General features: G+C 43.0%; 1 protein-coding gene across 2 annotated transcripts in view; it reads left to right on the top strand.

Moving 5' to 3' along the window:
* HS6ST2 (heparan sulfate 6-O-sulfotransferase 2) overlaps nucleotides 1-17,942 on the top strand; it is a 460,411-nt gene extending 442,469 nt beyond the window's left edge. The window contains exon 5 of one of the 2 annotated variants that reach the window (XM_006862810.1): nucleotides 16,806-17,942. In XM_006862810.1, the coding sequence (XP_006862872.1) occupies nucleotides 16,806-17,667 (862 nt within the window). In that variant the 3' untranslated portion in view covers nucleotides 17,668-17,942. The remainder of the gene's footprint in view (nucleotides 1-16,805) is intronic. The other variant, XM_006862811.1, reaches the window with a different exon arrangement.
* Nucleotides 17,943-19,261: the final 1,319 nt, after the last annotated feature.

Below are 19,261 nucleotides of genomic sequence, written 5' to 3' on the forward strand. Positions count from 1 at the left end.
CCACAAGATCGGCAGTTCAAGCTTACCAGCTGCTCGTTGGAAACCCTATATGGAGTCGCTATGGGTTGGAACCGACTCGATGGCACTTAACAACAACATATGTATATAGATAGAGTGATAGATAGAGAGAGAGTCCTGGTGTGGCATGCTGGACTGCAAAGTCGGTTTGAACCACAAGGTTGGCAGTTCAAGCTCACCAGCTGCTCCTTGGAAATCCTATATGAAGTATATGCAAAACTAAACTACAGATGTAATAAAATGTTCATTCCTATTGATCTATTGATTTGGGCTAATAATTTGTTTCATTTCACTGTGGGTTAATGTGCCAGACTGCAAAGCCGTTTGAACTGCAAGGTCGGCAGTTCAAGCTCACCAGCTGCTCCTCAGAAACCCTATACAGGGTCACTATGGGTCAGAACTGACTCGACGGCACTTACCAACAATAACAACAACAACTATGACCTTAACTTGTACAGTTTTGCTGGCCTTCTTCCTTTAAACAAATTAAAATAAGGATTTGATATTTCTTTCTCCTTTGAGTAGTGCAGGAAAAACCTTATTGTGATCTGTCATGAGCCAGTGGCCTCAAAAGAAAGTAAATGTCTACAGAATGAACCTCAATGAGCCTCAGAACTTTCTTCAGGTCAAGTTCCCTCACAACAACGGGCTTTCCTTGGAGTACAGGGAGGACCTCGGGCATGCTCTGCGGTGCTCCTTTGGCTTGCCCTAACAAGAGTACCTCTTGGCATCTTGAACCAAATTCAGATCTCTGAGACTCCAGTCCTGGAACAATAGTTGTCAAAGTTGAGCCTGCACGTGAGCCCCAGATACCCCCAAAGAAGTAATTAGTACTCCGATTGCCAGCCCTGAGCCCTGAGTTTCTGATTCCTAATAATGCTTGGTAAAGTGGAATGTCAATGCAAAAGAGGACGGCCCCCAACAAGATGGATTGATACAGTGGCAACAGCAATGAACTAAAGTGTAGTAAAGATTGTGAGGTTGGTGCAGGACTGGGGAGTGTTTTGTTCTGTTGTGCATAGGGTTACTATGAGTTGGTACGTACTCGATGGCACCTAACCACAGCAATTAATTCCTAAATGATGCTGATGCTTCTCCTTCTGGGCCCAGGCTTTATGAACCACTTCCTTAATATACTCATAGAGGCTGAAGACAATGGCTTCTGTCCAGGCTGTAGCATGAGAAGAATTCAGGTGGAACCAGAGTGATCCAGACTCAAGTCTGGACTTTCTGGGGATTTGGGAGTTAATGTGGAAGTGCCAGGTACAAAGAGCCCCAGCCCCAGGAACCATATCAGGGCAGCCCCTGGCGATGAAATATATCAGTGGAAGGAAGTACTCTATCTTCGCAGCCAAATGTTTCTGCTTCATTTGGCTCCTAAGAACTCTTTCAGGCCTGGTTTATTGTGCCATCTTAGGTGATTAACAGATACAGAGACACACTTTTAGCCCAATGACATATCTTGCATGTAGATTGCCCTGAGTGAAATTAGTAATGGTTGACTTGTAGGCCTGGCCTTTCAGACCCTCCATTTCCCCATCTGTACAAAGGAAGGGTTTGAGCTAGATGATTTGCTGTCTCAAAGGTTTCTTCTTGCTCTGACAAGTCTAGGATTCTTTGGCTTAGAATTCAGGGCACTTTCAGGAGAGTTAGTAGAAATAAAAAGGAGTCCTAGTGGCACGGTGCTTACAACCTGTAACACCATCGAACTGAAAGGTCGATGGTGTGAATTCAAGTGCATCTCAGAAGAAAGATGTGGCAGCCTGCTTCTGTAAAGATTGAGTCTCAGAAACCCTTGAAAGCAATCTGCTGTGTCCTATAGGGTCGCTGTCAGTTGGAATCGACACCATGGTGTCGAAATAGAAACGAAAAAAAAAAGTATGGTCCTTGTTTTTTGTCCTTTATTTTTTTTTTTTTAATATCCTTGAACTTCTTGTTGTCCATGGTTTAGTGCTTTCGAGTCAGTTCTGACTCATACCGACCCTATATAGGGTTTCTGAGGCTTTCTAAAACTTTGTGGGAGCAGAAATCTTCATCTTTCTCCCATGGAGTGGCTGGCTGGAACCATGGACCTTGTGGTTCGCAGTCCAGTGCTTATCTTGAATAAAAGAAGCCAGACAACAGTGAAGCATAGCTAGCTGACCTTTAAATATTCCACCATAGTGAGAAAAGCAGAGCTCTGGTGGCTCCATAGGATAAGCACTGGACTGCTAACCGCAAGGCTTGCAGCTCAAACCCACCAGCAGTTCCACAGGAGAATGGTGAGGCTGTGCTCTCGTAAAGATCTACAGTCTTGGAAACCATATATATAGGGTCACTATGTGGCGCATGGTTACGAATCAGGCTGCGAACCTCACGGTCAGCAGTTCGAAACTACCAGCTGTTCCGCGGGAGAAAATGAGGCGTTCTGCTCCGGTAAAGATTTACAGCCTAGGAAACCCTGTGCAGGTCAATACGAGTTGGAATGGACTCCACGGCACTTAAGCAACCAAACCAACCAATGTGGTGCTGTGGGTTAATGCGCTGGACTACAAAGTTGTTTGAACTGCAAGGTCGGCGGTTCAAGCTCACCAGCTGCTCCTAGAACACCCTGTACAGGGTCACTATGTTATCGGAACCGACTCCACAGCACTTAACAGTCAATTTAATAAGATAAAATTGACTCCATGGCTTATCTGTAGAGTGATAAAATGGCTTATCTGTTATTTAACAGCGACATCTAGTGGATATTCATGATAGAAGATTAAATCAGGCATTTTCTTGTGAACTCACCCTAAGCTCTACTGTTTCTAATGCACCATTAACTGGCTACTGTCCATCAAACATAGTGCCAGACCCTGAGGGGCTTACAGCACTAAATGATCAGGGGCTCACAGTCCCAGAGCTCACAGTTCAGTTGGGGAAGCAAACAGCAGTGGCAACACTCTGTAAGAACTGAGTGTTTGACTCTGTCAAGGAGGTCAAGGAAGGTTTCATGGAAGAATTCATCTTTGATTTGAGTTGTGAAAGAATTCGCCCAGTGATCTAATAAAAGTCATGCAACATAGTGAGTACACCATGTGCAAAATCAGGAGTCTGGAACCAATTTGCAAACTGAAGAGCAGGGTTTCTCCACTTTCACCCTGTTGATGCTGTTGTTGTTGTGTGCCGTGGAGTCGGTTCCGACTCATAGCCACCCTGCACAGGGTTTCCAAGGCTGTAAATCTTTATGGGAGCAGAAAGCCTCATCTTTCTCCTGCGGAACAGCTGGTAGTTTCCAACTGCTGACCTCATGGTTCGCAGCCCGAGACATTAGGGGCTGAAAAATTATCGGATTTTTAGCCGCATACCTAGCTTGTACCCACTAGGCACCAGTAGTGCCTGCTCATACTTTAAACAACCAAAAATGTCTCCAGATATTGCCACATATCTCTTAGGGAAAGGGGGCAAAATCGCCGCTGGTTGATGATAAGTGGTGTGTGGGGGGAGGTGAGGGTTGTTAGAGATAAAGCTGGAGAGAAAAGTTATAATTAGGCCCCACAAAGTTGTGCCCACCACATGGAGAAGCTTGACTTTTGAAGTCACAACCCAGGCAATGGTGGAAAGAATGGAGAGCTCGTAAGAGAGAAACCTGGGCTGCTTGGGTAGTCACTTCTTTCCTTGGTGCAATTGTTGTTTTGGCAAGTCCTAGACTGTAGAGGGCAGCAAACTTTTTTTCTTTTTGTACCAGTGGGAGAAAGATGAGTCTTTCTGCTCTCGTAAAGCTTTACAGCCTCGGAAACCCTGTACAGGGTCGCTATGGGTTGGAATCGACTCCACCGCACATAACAACAACAAAAAAAGTCAGTATGGAGCCCTGGTGTGGCGCTATGGGTTAATGCGCCCGACTGCAAAGCCGTTTGAACTGCAAGGTTGGCAGTTCAAGCTCACCAGCTGCTCCTTGGAAACCCTATACAGGGTCTCTTTGGGTGGGAACTGACTCAACGGCACTTCACAACAACAAAAGGTCAGTATAGATTTCATCTTAATGTAAAGAAAACCCAAATCCTCACCACTGGACCAATAAACAACATTCTTATCAATGGAGAAAAGATTGAAGTTGTCAAGGACTTCATTCTTCTTGGATCAACTATCAACACTCACGGAAGCAGCAGTCAAGAGATCAGATCACGTATTGCATTAGGCAAATCTGCTGCACAAGACCTTTTTAAATGTTGAAGAGAAAAGATGTCACTTTAAGGACTAAGGTGCACCTGACCCAAGTCATGGTATTTTCAATAACCTCATACGCATGTGTAAGCTGGACAGTGAATAAGGAAGACCGTAGAAGAATTGATGCTTTATGATGAGTTATGGTGTTGGAGGAGAATATTGAAAGTGCCATGGGCTGCCAAAAGAACCAACAGATGTGTGTTGGAAGAAGTGCAGCCAGAGGGCTCTTTGGAGGCCAGGATGGCCAAACTTCATCTCTCATACTTCGGACATTCAGGAGGGACCTGTTGCTGGAGAAGGATATCATGTTTGGTAAGGTGGAGGGTCAGAGAAAAAGAGGAAACCCCCAGAAAGATGGATTGGCAAAGTGGCAGCATCAGTGAACTCAAGCGTGGCAACAATGGTGAGGTTTGCCCAGGATCGGGCAGTGTTTTGTTCTGTTGTGCATAGGGTCGCTATGAGTCAGTAATGACTCGATGGCACCTAACAACAACACAAAAAGGTAGCGTAGTGGTTACGAATTAGGCTGCTAACCTCAAGGTTGGCAGTTCGAAAATACCAGCCGTTCCATGGGAGCAGTTCGAAACTACCAACCGTTCTGCGGGAGGAAGATGAGGAAACCCTGTCAGAACCGACTCCACAGTACTTAGCAACAACAACACAATGGAGTCCAGGGAGTCCTGGTGTGGCGCTGTGGGTTAATGCACCAGACTGCAAAGCCACTTGAACTGCAAGGTCGGCAGTTCAAGCTCACCAATTGTTCCCTATACAGGATCATTGTGGGTCGGAATCAACTCAATGGCACTTAACAACAACAACAACAACAAAGGGAGTCCTAAGGAGCTCTGGTAACGTAGTGGTTACCAGTCGATCTGCTAACCTCAAGGTCAGCAGTTCAAAACTACCAGCCATTCCTCGGGAGAAATATGAGGCTTTCTGCTCCTGTAAAAATGGATAAACTCGGAAATCTTATACAGGGTCGCTATGAGTCAGATTTTACTCCATGGCCCACCACCACCAAAGGGAGTCCTGGTGTGGGCGCTGGACTACAAGGTCAGTTTGAACCACAAGGTCAGCGGTTCAAACCCACCATCCGCTCCTTGGAAACCCTGGTGGCACTGTAGGATAAGCACTGGACTGCTTACCAAAAGGTCTGCAATTCAAACTCACCAACTACTACCACTCCAGTGAAGATTTAAAGCCTCAGAAACCCTTTACGTACATGGACACAGGGTATGGGTATGGGAGGAAGACTGTGATATAGATATATGCATATATGGGGGTGGTGGTGATGTGCCGCTGAGTTGATCCGACTCATAGCGACCCTGTACAAGGTTTCCGAGGCTGTAAATCTTTACAGGAGCAGAAAGCCTCATCTTTCTCCCACAGAACAGCTGGTAGTTTCAAACTGCTGACCTTGCAATTCGCAGCCCAATTAGTAACCACTACACTATGTATCCCATAAATATCTCAGAGTTTGAAAGAGGATATTTGTACATGAGTATTTACCTTTCCTGCAAACACACATTTGAATGTGATGGAGCATACAGTAGGCAAAATGATGAACACTTCTTAGATATAATCTGAAGGCAATGAGTTGGTGGGCCTGGGGGCTCAGAACCATAGTTCCAGGGGACACCATAATCCACTGGCATAACATAGAGCACAAAGATAATGTCCTACATCTTACTTTGATGAGTAGCACCTGGGGTGTTCAAAGCTCATGAGTGGCCATGTAAGGTGCAGCTGTTGGTCTCTCCATGTGCAAAACAAAGAAGAGTGAGGAAAATTGAAGAGGCTTGGGATCAACTAGTCCGATGGGCTAGTTACTGTTATTCAGTTTCATCAAGTTGCTTCGGACCCATAGCGATTCTATGTACAACACAACGAAACACCACCCAGTCTGTGTCACCCTCATAATTGCTACTACGGTTTAAATCCATTGCTGTTGCCACTATGCCAGTCCATCTCATTGGGGGGAGGGGGTCTCCCTCTGTTTCACTGACCCTCCACTTTACCAAACATGATGTCTTTCATCAGGGACTGGTCTCTCCTGACAATATGTCTGTAGTATGAGAGACGAAGTTTGGCCATCTTGGCTTCCAAGGATCATTCTGGTTGTACTACTTCCAACACAATATTTGTTTGTTTTTCTGGCACTCCATGGTACCATCAGTATTCTTCTCCAACACTACAACTCATACGCATCAATTCTTCTCTGGTCTTCCTTATTCACTGTCCAGCTTTCGCTTGCATATGAGGTTATTGAAAATACCATGGCTTGGGTCAGAGCAAGCTGATATCTTTGCTCTTCAACACTTTAAAGAGGTTTTGTGCAGCAGATTTGGCCAGTACAATATGTCTGATTTATTGACTACTGCTTCCATGAGTGCTGATTGTGGATCCAAGCAAAATGAAGTATTTGAAAACTTAAATCTTTTCTCCATTTATCATGGTGATATTTATTACTCTACTGGTGAGGATTTTTGTTTTCTTTAAATTGAAGTGCAACCCTTACTGAAAGTTATGGCCTTTGATCTTCATCAGTAAGTAGGTTAAGTCCCCTTTGCATCTAGCAAGCAAGACTGTATCGTCTGCATATCGCAGTTTGTTAATGAGTCTTCCTTCAATCCTGATACTCTTTGTCATATGATTCAGCTTCTCAGATTATTTGTTCTGTATGCAGACTGAATAAGTATGGTGAAAGAATACAACCATGACGCACACCTTTCCAAATATTAAACTATTCAGTATTCCCTTGTTCTGTTGGAACAACTGCCTCTTGGTCTATGTGCAGGATCTTCATGCGCACAATTAAGTGTTCCGGAATACCCATTCTCCACAATGTTATCCATAGCTTGTCATGATCCACATAGTTGAAAGCCTTTGCATAGTCAATAAAGCACAGGTAAACATCTTTCTGGTATTCTCTGCTTTCAGCCAAGATTCATCTGACGTCAGCAATGGTATCCCTTATTCTACTTCTTTGTCTGAATCATGCTTGAATCTCTGGCAATTCCCTGTCAATGTACTGCTGCAGCCATGTTTTGAATTATCTTTAGCAAAATTTTACTTGCATGCAATATTAATGATATTGTCTGATGATTTCCACATTCCATTGGGTCACCTCTCTTTGGAATGGGCACAAATATGGATCTTTTCCAATTGGTTGGACAGATAACTGCCTTGCAAATTTCTTGGAATAGATGAGTGTGTGCCTCTAGTGCTGCATTAGTTTGCTGAAAGATTTCAATTTGTATTCATTCCATCAATTCTGGGAGCCTTGTTCTTTGCTAATACCTTCAGTGCACACTAAACTTCTTCCTTCAGTACCATTGGCTCTTGAGCATATGCGGACTCTTGAAAAGGAATGAACATCAACCATTTCTTTTTGGTTCAGTGACTGTGTACTTTTGTCTTCTTTTGATGCTTTCTGCATCTTTCGATATTTATACTTCAACCTTGCAAATCGTGGCTTGAAGTTTTTCGTCATTTCTTTCAGCTAAAGACTTGCTGAGCATGATCTTCCCTTTTGGTTTTCTAACTCCAGGTCTTTGCACATTTCATTATAATATTTGACTTTGTCTTCTCCAGCTGCCCTTTGACATTTTCTGTTCAGCTCTGTTACCTCCTCATTTCTTCCATTTATTTTAGCATCTCTATGCTGCAGAGTAAGTTTCAGAATCTCCTCTGACATCCATTTCGATACTTTCTTTCTTTCTTTCTTGTCTTCTTACTGACCTTTTGCTTTATTCCCGTATGATGTTCTTGATGTCATCCTACAACTGTCCCGTTTTTCAGTGATTAGTGTCTAATGCATCAAATCTGTTTCTTCAGAAGGTCTGTAAAATCAGGTGGGATATGTTCAAGGTCATTTTTTGGCTCTCGTAGATTTGTTTTATTTGTCTTCTGCTTCAGCCTCAACTTGCATATGAACGAATGGTGGTCTGTCCCACAGTCTGCCTTCACCTGGTTTTGGCTGATGATATGGAAATTTTCTACTGTTTCTTTACCCAGATATAGTCCGTTTGATTTCTCTGTATTCCATCTTATGAAGTCCATAAGTATAATCATCTTGTATGTGATTGTGTTGATGAATGTGATGTCATTCCTCTTCAATTTATCATTCCCTGTGTATTAAATCATGTGATTGTCACATTCAAAAGGACCAGTACCAATCCATTTCAGCTCACTACTATTGATGTTTATGCTCAACTTCCGGCCTCTAGTATATATCTGTTAATATTCTGGTGCTACTCATAATGTTTCCATCATCTATATTCTGGGGCTATCTGAGCATTTCACTGCTGTTCATATGGTTTTCGGCAGCTAAACATTCGCAAGTAGTCTATCTCACCTTCCTCTGAGTCTGTCTTGGTCTAGAAACTCAGTTGAAACCTGTTCACCATGTGTGACCGTGCCAGCATTCAAAATGCTGTTGGCATAGCTTCCAGCATCACAGCCACACACACGCTCCACAGTTTGACAAACTGACAGATGCGTGCTGGAATGGATGAATGGAACACGGGAGCACCAGTTACCATGACCCTGAGACCAGAACTAGATGGCGCCTGGCGACGACCACCATGTGCTCTGAAAGGGATCACGTTAGAAGGTCCCGGATAGATCTGCTGAAAATGTGGTCAGAAGGTGACTGGACGAAGCTGACACTCTGGCCCTCAACCACCCTTCAGGTCTGGAAAGGAACTCACCCTTTTGGCCGAGTTTCCAGCCAAGCAGTAGATTGGTATATAGGGGGGATAATTACGGAATGGTTATTCATTCAATATCAAAAAGGAAATTTTTATCTAAGGACAAAGTTGAGACGAGATGGGAAGGTAGGTGGAATGGAAACAGGAAATAGGAACCACAGGGATTGCATCATTGCTATGATTTGTTGAATGTAAAACTGATAATCTTGTCTGTAAACCTTCACTCAACTCACAATAACATGTAAAGAAAGAAAGAAAGAAACCCTCTACCGGCTACAGGATTACTATAAGTCAGAAGTGACTTGATGGCAGTGGATTTGGCAGTTTGCAGGTACTGCTAAAGATGCCATGGGCAGACAGAGGCATCAAAACGGGAAGTCATGACATTTACTGGTTAACTGGTGACAATTATGACTCCAATTAAAAGGCAGGAAACCTAGCCATCGTAATTAAGTGCATCATTTGGTCACAAGATATTAATTGAAACAGGCTGCGATGTAAGTGTGATTTTCCTGTGACTGAATTTGGCTCAGTTATCTAAAACTCAGTTGGTCCATTCAGGCTTGTGTCAACCTGAAGGAGGTCTCCAGAAGCTACCACAGACCTGCTGTCAACCTACATCTTGTTCTGTTCTGATCAGTGCTCTGATGAGTGGACAGTACCAGCAGAAACAGGAAGTAGAGATTTAGAGGGACAGAACCAGAATCCAGATGTGTTTTGTGACTGGTTTAGAAGTACTCTGTCTAGCAGAAACTTAACAGAGCCACAAAAACAACTGCATCATCAGTCCGGGAGAAAGTGGATTTGGTTTCAAGATAGAACATGTGTGAAAGATTAGAAGACTGTGCTTGCCAACAAGGCTGCTGGGATCTGAGGCTGTAGTAAGAGAATTGGTTTCTAAAATGAGGGGGGTGACAGACCAGGGCTGAAGGGCCATGTTCAGAGGCAAACAACAGTAGAGAGTTTAGTTGGGAAATACATTTAGCATAAAAAAGTGAAGCATGGGGGAGGGAGGCATAAGTCATTGTTTTCAAATACAGGTGTCTCTCTTGTTTCCAAAGTTCGCTTTGTACCACTTCATGTTTGAAAAAAAAAAAAAACAACTTACTTGAGTTTTCACTAACCAAAAGAAATTTACCAAAAAAAAAAAGGTGAAAAGTAAAGCCAGCATTCAGCATTTATTTTGCAACTAGCAGTTAGAATTAACACATACCCTGAGTAGCAAGAGAGATGTCACCAACTTACAGTGCACATACATTATTTCTACTTATGTATCTTATCATTCCTGCTTTAACTATATTAGTGTTACTGTACGTTTTATGCATTATTTGCTATGATTTGGTAAGGTTTTTTTGAGTCTGGGATGGCTCAATTTTATTTCCCCATATCAGCGAATAGTAATCACTTCTTTGCTTTCAGCCATTTCTGCTTATGAAAGGTTTCATAGGGATGTATGGATCTGATGTATGTATCTGACTGTATGTCAGAAAATAGACCCTTAAGTAGATTCACATGGTCTGGAGTTGGCACTTACTGCTGACAACCGCCACATCTTTTTCTGCAGCCCAGATACAGTGCAAAATCTGTTCATTCTAATCCGGACCAGCCACATAGATGTCCCTTGGGAAGAAACCTGTAAGGCATACTTAGCCCTTCCTCCTCCCTTTCCCCTACATTAATCATGCCAGCAAGATGTGTTAATTTTGCCTTCTAAATATTTCTCTGCAGTCCTGGTTGGCACTATAGAATAAGCACTGGACTGTGAACCACAAGATCGTTGGTTTACCTTGGATCCCCATACAGGATCACTATGGGTCAGAACTGACTCAACGATACTTAACAATAACAAATTTTCTCTGGGTTCTCGCGGTGGGACATACAGCTGCTAACCAAAAGTTTGGAGATTCACATTGACCTTAAAGAAAGGCCTAGCGATCTACTGAAACTTCAGCCATTGGAAACCGAATGGGGACAAGAGAGGAAACGGGAGAGAGAATCCGGAGTTGGAGGAGGAAAGGGAATATGTGGCTCATCGCCTCTATGAACAACTACCTTCTTTGCCATTACACCAGAAGAACTCGATAGTGCCTGTATCTTGATCCTAAGGCAAGAATGCAGAACAGAATGTCAAATTCTCACAGACTCCAGACTTTTTGGAGCCATGGAGGGCGTGGATGAAGCCCTGAAACTATTGCCCTGAGATCATCTTTAAATCTTAAACCATAAGTATTCCCTAAAGTCATCTTAAAACCTAAGGATATATGTTTAACATAACTAGTAAAAAAGGTCTGCCTTGAGCTTTGTGTTCTTTTCAGAGCTATCAATGTGGGGTCAGAGTGACAACAGAAACTCAGAAGATTAGCTAGGAACCTTAGGGGACAGTGAGTTTATGTTAATGGAGGGAAAACAGCCTGGAAGTGCAGGGGGAGAAAGGTTGCTCAACCTGAAGAATGTAATGAATGTCACTGAATTGTACGTGTAAGAACAGTTGAACTGGTTATGTGGCTTTTTTTTTTTTTTTTTTAAAGCTTTTATTGTGAATTGAGTGATATTTTACAGGGCAGATCATCAGTTTTACACTCAACAAGTCATATTTTGTTTAATTGCAATGGTTACAATCCTCTCCATGCACCATCGATTAATGGTATTTACCTGTATTCTACCCTCCCCCCGCCTTTTTTTATGTACACAAAACACACAGAAGGTATATATTCATTTAAATGTCCAAAATGTACATTTTTCAAGCCAGCCTCCTGCCTGCTGGCACACAGCCTTTTTTCTTAGTCCATGGGTCTAGAGAGTCCTCAGCTGCTCTATCTCTCTATGCCATCGCCTTTGCTTCCGTCTCTGCTGTAGCTTCACTTCTTTGGTTTAGGATCCCAAGCTCTGCTCCTGCTCTTCCCTTTTGATGGTCCTAGGGTCCTCTGTTCCTTGAATGAAAGATTAACTACTCCCCCCTTTTTGTTTTACGTCTTCTACCTTTACAGTTGTGACAATTGCAATTAGTCATGATAACAATTACTCACTGTCGAATCAAAAGAATCCTATCCCTGTCCTCCCCCATTCCCTTTCACCAGACCCATCTGGACAAGAGGAAAACTATTCAGTGGGGATTCTACCTTATCCCGTCCCTCGTTCTGAAATTTGAGTTGGTTATGTTTTTCTGTGTATATTCTCAACCAAAATGAGTGAATTAAAAAAAATTAATTGAAGCTCTATAGAACACAGTTTACTCAGATACAAATGGGGGGCATCATGAGTCAGAATCAATTTAACGGGAACTCATTTTTATAAACTGTTTCTCTAATTGCCCCTCTTCTTTGGTCTTGCCTTCTCCCTAACTTCATCCTTACACAGATGTTATATCATTCCTCTGCTTAAAACCCTTCAAGGTCTCCCTGTTTCCTGCAGAAGAACTTTGAATGCTTGAAAATGGATGAGACCTTCTGTGACCAGGCCCTGGCTCCCTCTCCACCCTCATTCCACTGCCACACACCTACACATAGACACACATACACACAACGGCCTCGTGGCTGCCTCCATGCCTTTACTCTTGTAGCTTCTTTTTATCTAACTGTGTGTGTGTGTGTGTGTGTGTGTGTGTGTGTGAGCCTTTCCATTATCTTTAGTCTAGATTAAGAATCACTCCCCAGTGCTCCATTTGCTAATAAAATATTTTATAGAAATGCACTCCTTAGTTTCCCCTGTCTGTAGGGAGTCCTGGTGTGGCGCCGTGGGTTAATGCACGACTGCAAGGTTGATGGTTCAAGCTCACCAGTCAGTCCTCGGAAATCCTACACAGGGTTGGAACCGACTCAACTCTGCTTAACAAAAACAACATCCCTGTTTGTATGCCCAGCAAAGCTTACTGAACTGACCACTGTCAGATGGCCACCCATATCTTACTTTCCCAACCACATTGCCACCACGATGGGCTTCCACATCCTCACTTCTGTGACATTTCCCTAGCAACTGTCCTCTCAGAATCTTGGGCATCCTGGATCTTTTGTCCAACAAAACTTACGTGGCATCATCCTTACCCACCCTCCCACCACCGCCGCACAGTGCAGTTCCGGAGGCTACTGAACTTTTCCCCCATGGGATCAATTTTTCAAGCAGCACCAAGTGCTTCCAGTTGAGGCAGTGTGGTGATGTATGCCCCCTGGAAGGAAAGGACAATCACTGAGTCCTCAGAGCAATTGTCATCTTAATCATGTGTGTGCAGGCATGTGCTAGCTATTGTTGTTGAGTCAATTCCAACTCATGGGAACCCCATGTGTTCAAGTAGAACTATGCTTCATAGACTTTCTTGACTGTAATCTTTATGACAGCAGATTGGTAGACCTTTCTTGAGTGGCACCGCTGGGTGAGCCTTTAGGTTAGCTGTTGTTAGGTGCCATTGAGTCGGTACCAACTCATAGCGACCTTATGCGCAGCAAAACGAAACACTACCTAATCCTGGCCCAACCTCACTACTGTTGCTACGCTTGAGTTCATCGATGCTGCCACTTGGCCAATCCATCTCGTTGGGGCTCTTCCTCTTTTTCTCTGTCCCTCCACCTTACCAAACAGGATATCCTTCTCCAGTGATTGGTTAGGTTAGTGGTGTACTGCAAATGGTTGTGTCTCCCAGGGGCATGCGTGTGCAGGCTTTGCTAAGGGTTTTCTGTCCAGACTGGTAGGCTGCCATCATCGAATTATCACAAGCAGCTCTTACGATGGAAGATGTACTGGATTCACACATCCTAACACTAGAGGTTCTCTCAAGGTTTGTCCTTGCCTTTCTGTATTACTTCCTCTTTCTCCATATGGCAGTTATTGTTAAGTGCTGTCAAATCAGTTCTGGCTCATAGCCACACTGTATAGGGATTACGAGGAGCAGCTGGTGAGTTTGAACCGCTGACCTTGTGGTTCCAACTGAACTTGTGGTCTAGTGCTTGCCCTACAGCGCCACACCAGGACTCCCCATATGGGAATGGCACTTATAAAATATTGATCCTGGCCCTGATGGTTAGGATCTGTCTGTTGTGAATGATAAGGTGAGCCTCAGACTTGCACTGCGGTGCGCTCCAGGATTTACCAGAAGATGTCACTGTAGGCTTAAACCAGGAGAACACGTTAGGTGAGGTCTGTCAGTTAAGCATGAAGGTGACTTCATTATGGGGATTGAAAACACCCAGTAACCCCCATTACAATGCATGCCTGGAAAACCTGGTTGAAAGGTTAACCCAAATGTGTCACTTGACTTAATAAATTTCTTTTTTTCCCAAACAATCCAACTAATTGCCTCTAAAGTATCACCTCAGGGCTAGCATAAAGGTTCAATAAATATCTAATGAATGAATCAATGAATGAATGCCAAGTGGCAGGCAGGAACCCCATTGGTCTAATAGTCATCTTTGTTGATGGCTGTCAGGGTTAGTTGCAACTTTGGGGCCCCGGCTTTTCACAGAGATGACTCTTAGTGACGTTACCAAACTTAGGACTTATGGGAAGGAATGAGATAAGTGGCTCTGGAACCATTCCATCCTCATTTCCAGAGCCATCCCTTTGCTTTGTCTAATGCATGCTTACTCTGAAAAAAATTTAGAAGGCAATTAAAAAACAACAACAACATTCCTGTGATCCCCTCCCCCCCAAAACACCTGAAAGATTGTGTCGTTTTTATGTAATGGGGGATGTCCTTTCCGGTCCCCAACTCCCTGTTTCCTGTCACCCAGAATAATTCACTAAATAAGCAGTGAGAGCTTTTTAGGAGGTTCTACTCTGTGCCAGATATCAAAGCTGGAATGGGTGTGATGAGAGTTCTTGAAGAATAGGACAGAGCCCCTGTCCTGTAAAATATAATGTTTACGATAAAATGTATACAAGTGTTGCAATTCAATATGAAATGTGTTTTAAACAAAGGCCAAATGTGGATATGCTATGGTGGGGACATGAAGGAAGAAATGACTAGCAGCAAGAGGGGCGGGGACAAATTGTTCAAGACAGAACTTGTACCAGAACTTAAATTTTGAGAAGAATTTGCCAAAGACAAGGGAAGGTGATACCAGACAGAGGAAAAACAATGCACCGAATAGAGGCATTTCTATCTCAGGATACTTGAGTATCTACAAGCCCAAGACTTGTGAGAAATGCTTCCTCAGCCAACAGATTCAACCCAGTGGTTGACCAGTTTTCTTAGGGTTTCACATGCAAGTGTTGTTGCTGTTGTTGTTAAGTACTGTCCCATTGGTGCTGACACAGTAACCCTGTATACGGTTTCCAAAGGATGGCTGGTGTGTTTGAACCACCAACCGTGCAAGTCAAGCGCTTATCATACGTAGATACCTCCACACCAGGACAGAAGTACATTTTCCTCAGATGACGCCTGAGTCCCTAGTGTTGCCATAACAAAATACCACAAAGTGCGTGGCTTTAAAAAACAGAAATTTATTGTCTCATAGTTCTGGGGGCTGGGAGTCTTGAAATCAGAGTGCCAGCTGTGTTGATTTTTTTTACTAGCAGCTGTGAGTGTGCAAGGTAGAAGCTGTTCCTTGCACACTCACAGCTGCTAGTAGTCCCCAGCATGTCTGTCTGTATCTTCTCTGTATCTATAAGGACCCCCTATAAGACTAGTACCCACTCTACTCGCATACGCCCTCATGTGAACCTAGCTGATAACCTATCTTCAAAGACCCTACTTCCAAACAAGCTCATGTTCATAAGTACCAGAAGTTAGGACTTCAGCATACCTTTTGGCGGACAGGTACAAGTAAAATCTTAACAAATGGCAGTGAATAAAATTCAATAAAGTTGTTGTTAGGTGCTGTTGAGTCGATTGTGACCCATAGCGACCCTGTATAGGGTTTCCAAGGAGCAGCTGGTAAGCTTGAACCACCGACCTTGCAGTCTGACGCTTTAGCCAACAGCGCTACACCAGTACCCCTAGGCCATAATATTTTTGGGGGTGTGTATGATTTAAATGTTTGTTAGTATGTAGTAGCTAGTAACTCAAAAGAAAAAATAGCTGCACAGCAAAGCCCCCACCACCACCACTCCCCGGCAACATCCAGCTGTCTTTTCAGTGGGCAAAGTAAAGGAGCATTTTGCAGTCGACAGAGTTATTTTTCCATGGTAGGACTATTCTCAAGTGTGTGAAAGCTGAAAACTAAGGTAGTAGCTTACATATATGCCATTGGCAGCTACCATGTCTATTTCAGTCAGTGACTAACCACAATGTTTATTTCTGGAGGCCCAGGGCTGCTGTGCCTATCTCCACATTCCACTCCCATAACGTATGAGCTATGATGTTATGCCAGCAGCCAGTATGAAAAGCTTCATAGCAGGCACTCTTTCATCTGAGCTTTTGTTTATTAAGACGATGTCTAGATTAGACTGGGTATTGGGGAAAAAAAAATGCTTTTACATGTTTAGTAAGAACTTTCAGAATTTGAACTCACTTATCAACTCCATCTCATTTCAGTTAATCACTCGCTTCCACTGAGTCTGCACATTGTGATCATTTAGTGAGAGTGCAGAGGTGGGGAGTGTGAAAGCAAATGGTGGCCCCACTTCCACGATGAGGTCTTTAGGAGGATTTTGTCATTGACTGGAATGGGGGAACAAGAGAGAAGGGAGGCAGGTAGGATGGAAACTGACAGGGCCTATGTCCCCTGAGTCTCATCTTTTCACACCCGCGTTACTTGCAGTAATTGCAGATTAGACTAGAGGGGCCGAGAGAGGGGACCACAGCACAACCAACAGGACAAGTGCCACCAGACACCCAACATCCTGTATTTGCCTTTCTTACTGGTCAGCGATCACCACATAAACCATGGACATACCTGACTACACCTAGGTCCCCGCCATTCCTGACTATTGGTCTTTGTGCTTCATCCACAGAAACTTTCACTATATCACCATTCTCCGAGACCCAGTGTCCCGCTACCTGAGTGAGTGGAGGCATGTCCAGAGAGGAGCAACATGGAAAGCATCCCTGCATGTCTGTGATGGAAGGCCTCCGACCTCTGAGGAACTGCCCAGCTGCTACACTGGTGATGACTGGTCTGGCTGCCCCCTCAAAGAGTTCATGGACTGTCCCTATAATCTAGCCAACAACCGCCAGGTGCGCATGCTTTCTGACCTGACCCTAGTAGGCTGCTACAATCTCTCTGTCATGCCAGAAAAGCAAAGAAATAAGGTTCTCCTGGAAAGTGCCAAATCAAATCTGAAGCACATGGCGTTCTTCGGCCTCACCGAGTTTCAGCGCAAGACCCAGTATCTGTTTGAGAAAACCTTCAACATGAACTTTATTTCGCCATTTACCCAATATAATACCACTAGGGCCTCGAGTGTAGAGATCAATGAGGTAATCCAAAAGCGTATAGAGGGACTGAATTTTCTGGATATGGAATTGTACAGCTATGCAAAAGATCTCTTTTTGCAAAGGTATCAGTTTATGAGGCAGAAGGAGCATCAGGAGGCAAGGCGGAAGCGTCAGGAACAACGCAAATTTCTGAAGGGGAGGTTCCTGCAGACACATTTTCAGAGTCAGGGTCAAAGCCAGAATCAGAGTCAGAATCCAAATCTGAATCTGAATCTCAGTCAAAATCTGACTCAGAATCGGATTCAGAATCTGACTCAGAGCTCGAGTCAGAAGGAGAACCTGAAACAGAGCCCTGGCCAAGAACAGAGCGATAGCAGTAGCAGCAGCAGCAGCAATGGTACCGCTGACTATATGGGCAGTGTAGAGAAATGGCGTTAAGTGACTCAGAAAGAAAGGCTTCATGCATACTTTCCCCAAAGCGCCAGTAAGAATATGGCAAATCTTAAAAGATGAGAGTGTCCAAAACACATCCTGCTTCCTTACTATGGGACGTTAAACAAACAAAAGTTAAGATATTGCCTTTACAGTTGCCTTTCAATCAAATGTTATACTGTGCGTGGGTAAACACATCTCAGTATGTAATAAAATTGTCTCTTTTACGGGGAGGGGGACTTAGGGGGCTATTCGTGAAATCCAAAAAGCCAAATCAGACTCACCAAAAATTGTCGTTTGGATATTTTAAGACAGTCTTAAAATTTTAAATATAACCTCTGAGCTTACAGCTAAGAACTGGACTTTCAATTATTCATGCCCCACTGTTACAACCCAATATTGGGAGCAAACGGTTTTTCCAGAGGCAAGTATGAGCAGGCACATACAATTAATGAAAGGACACAAAGCCTTTCGTTTTCATTGGATTTTTAATGAGGATTCTATGTAAATAGAATACTAGCTGATGGCAAATTTTACCCAACTGTAAAAAACAAAACAAAACTGACAAATTTCTCTCCCAAGTAGGGATGGTCTTAGGTAAAACTATTGATTTTTCAAATATAACAGGACTCATATCTTGTTATTTAAGAGATGTTTAAAATTTTAAACTTTTTCTACCTTCTACTGTTTAAAGGTTTTAAACAGGGTGTATCTCATATTAAACAAAATACTTTTTTAAAAGAATTCCAAATGGAATGCCAATGTTACATCTAATTTCCGGACACTTTCAGGGCACTGTAATTTCAACAATTCTGGTATCTTTTTGGCGCTGCTTCTCATTCATTTTAAGGCTTCTCCAATTTGTGCTCATTCCAAATTAACTCATTGATAGAATCTTTCTTCATCATCTGAATGGTGTGTTGCTGAATTTATTGTGGTATATAATCCTGGATTAAAGTCAGGACTTTCTTTCTATAGAGTTGTCTTATTAATGTTTGTGTAGTGAGGTCTGTATCAAGAAACTCTTAAACAAGATAACATGTCTTAAGAGCTTGCCAAGTTTATTCTTGATCAGATAGATTTGAACCTGAATTTGAACTGTTACTGACTTTTTGTACATCTTTATTGTAATACTTCCAATGAAGAACTACCCATAGTTATTGTTCGTGTTGACAGATTGTAGACAATTACAAGAGCAAAAATGGTAGAATTCACATTAGGATAGGCAGAATTCATCAGTACCACCAAAAAGTGAACCACAGTTTTTTGGAGTAAGCCTTCTACCAGATTTTATGTGATGGAAGGGCAAAGGGAAAGAACAGGGAAATCAGATAGCAGAAGCCTATGAGTTAACAGTGATTTGGTAGTGTAATTCTATGCAAAAAAATACTTTTAAGTTATCAATTCTGAATTGAGACAGGCAAAAAAGAAAAAAAAAAAAGTAGGCTATTGTGTTACCTAGCTTTGTGATTTTGGACAGTTTCCATGTTATAGGTCTTACTACACTTTTGTAAGAAGTTACACACCCTGGCTATCAATCAATCACGGTAAATGCAAGAGGCATTTCTGCTTTCATGAGAGACTTGCTTAGAGATGTGGC

Source organism: Chrysochloris asiatica, unplaced genomic scaffold (assembly GCF_000296735.1).
Source record: "Chrysochloris asiatica unplaced genomic scaffold, ChrAsi1.0 scaffold00051, whole genome shotgun sequence".
Taxonomy (NCBI): domain Eukaryota; kingdom Metazoa; phylum Chordata; class Mammalia; order Afrosoricida; family Chrysochloridae; genus Chrysochloris; species Chrysochloris asiatica.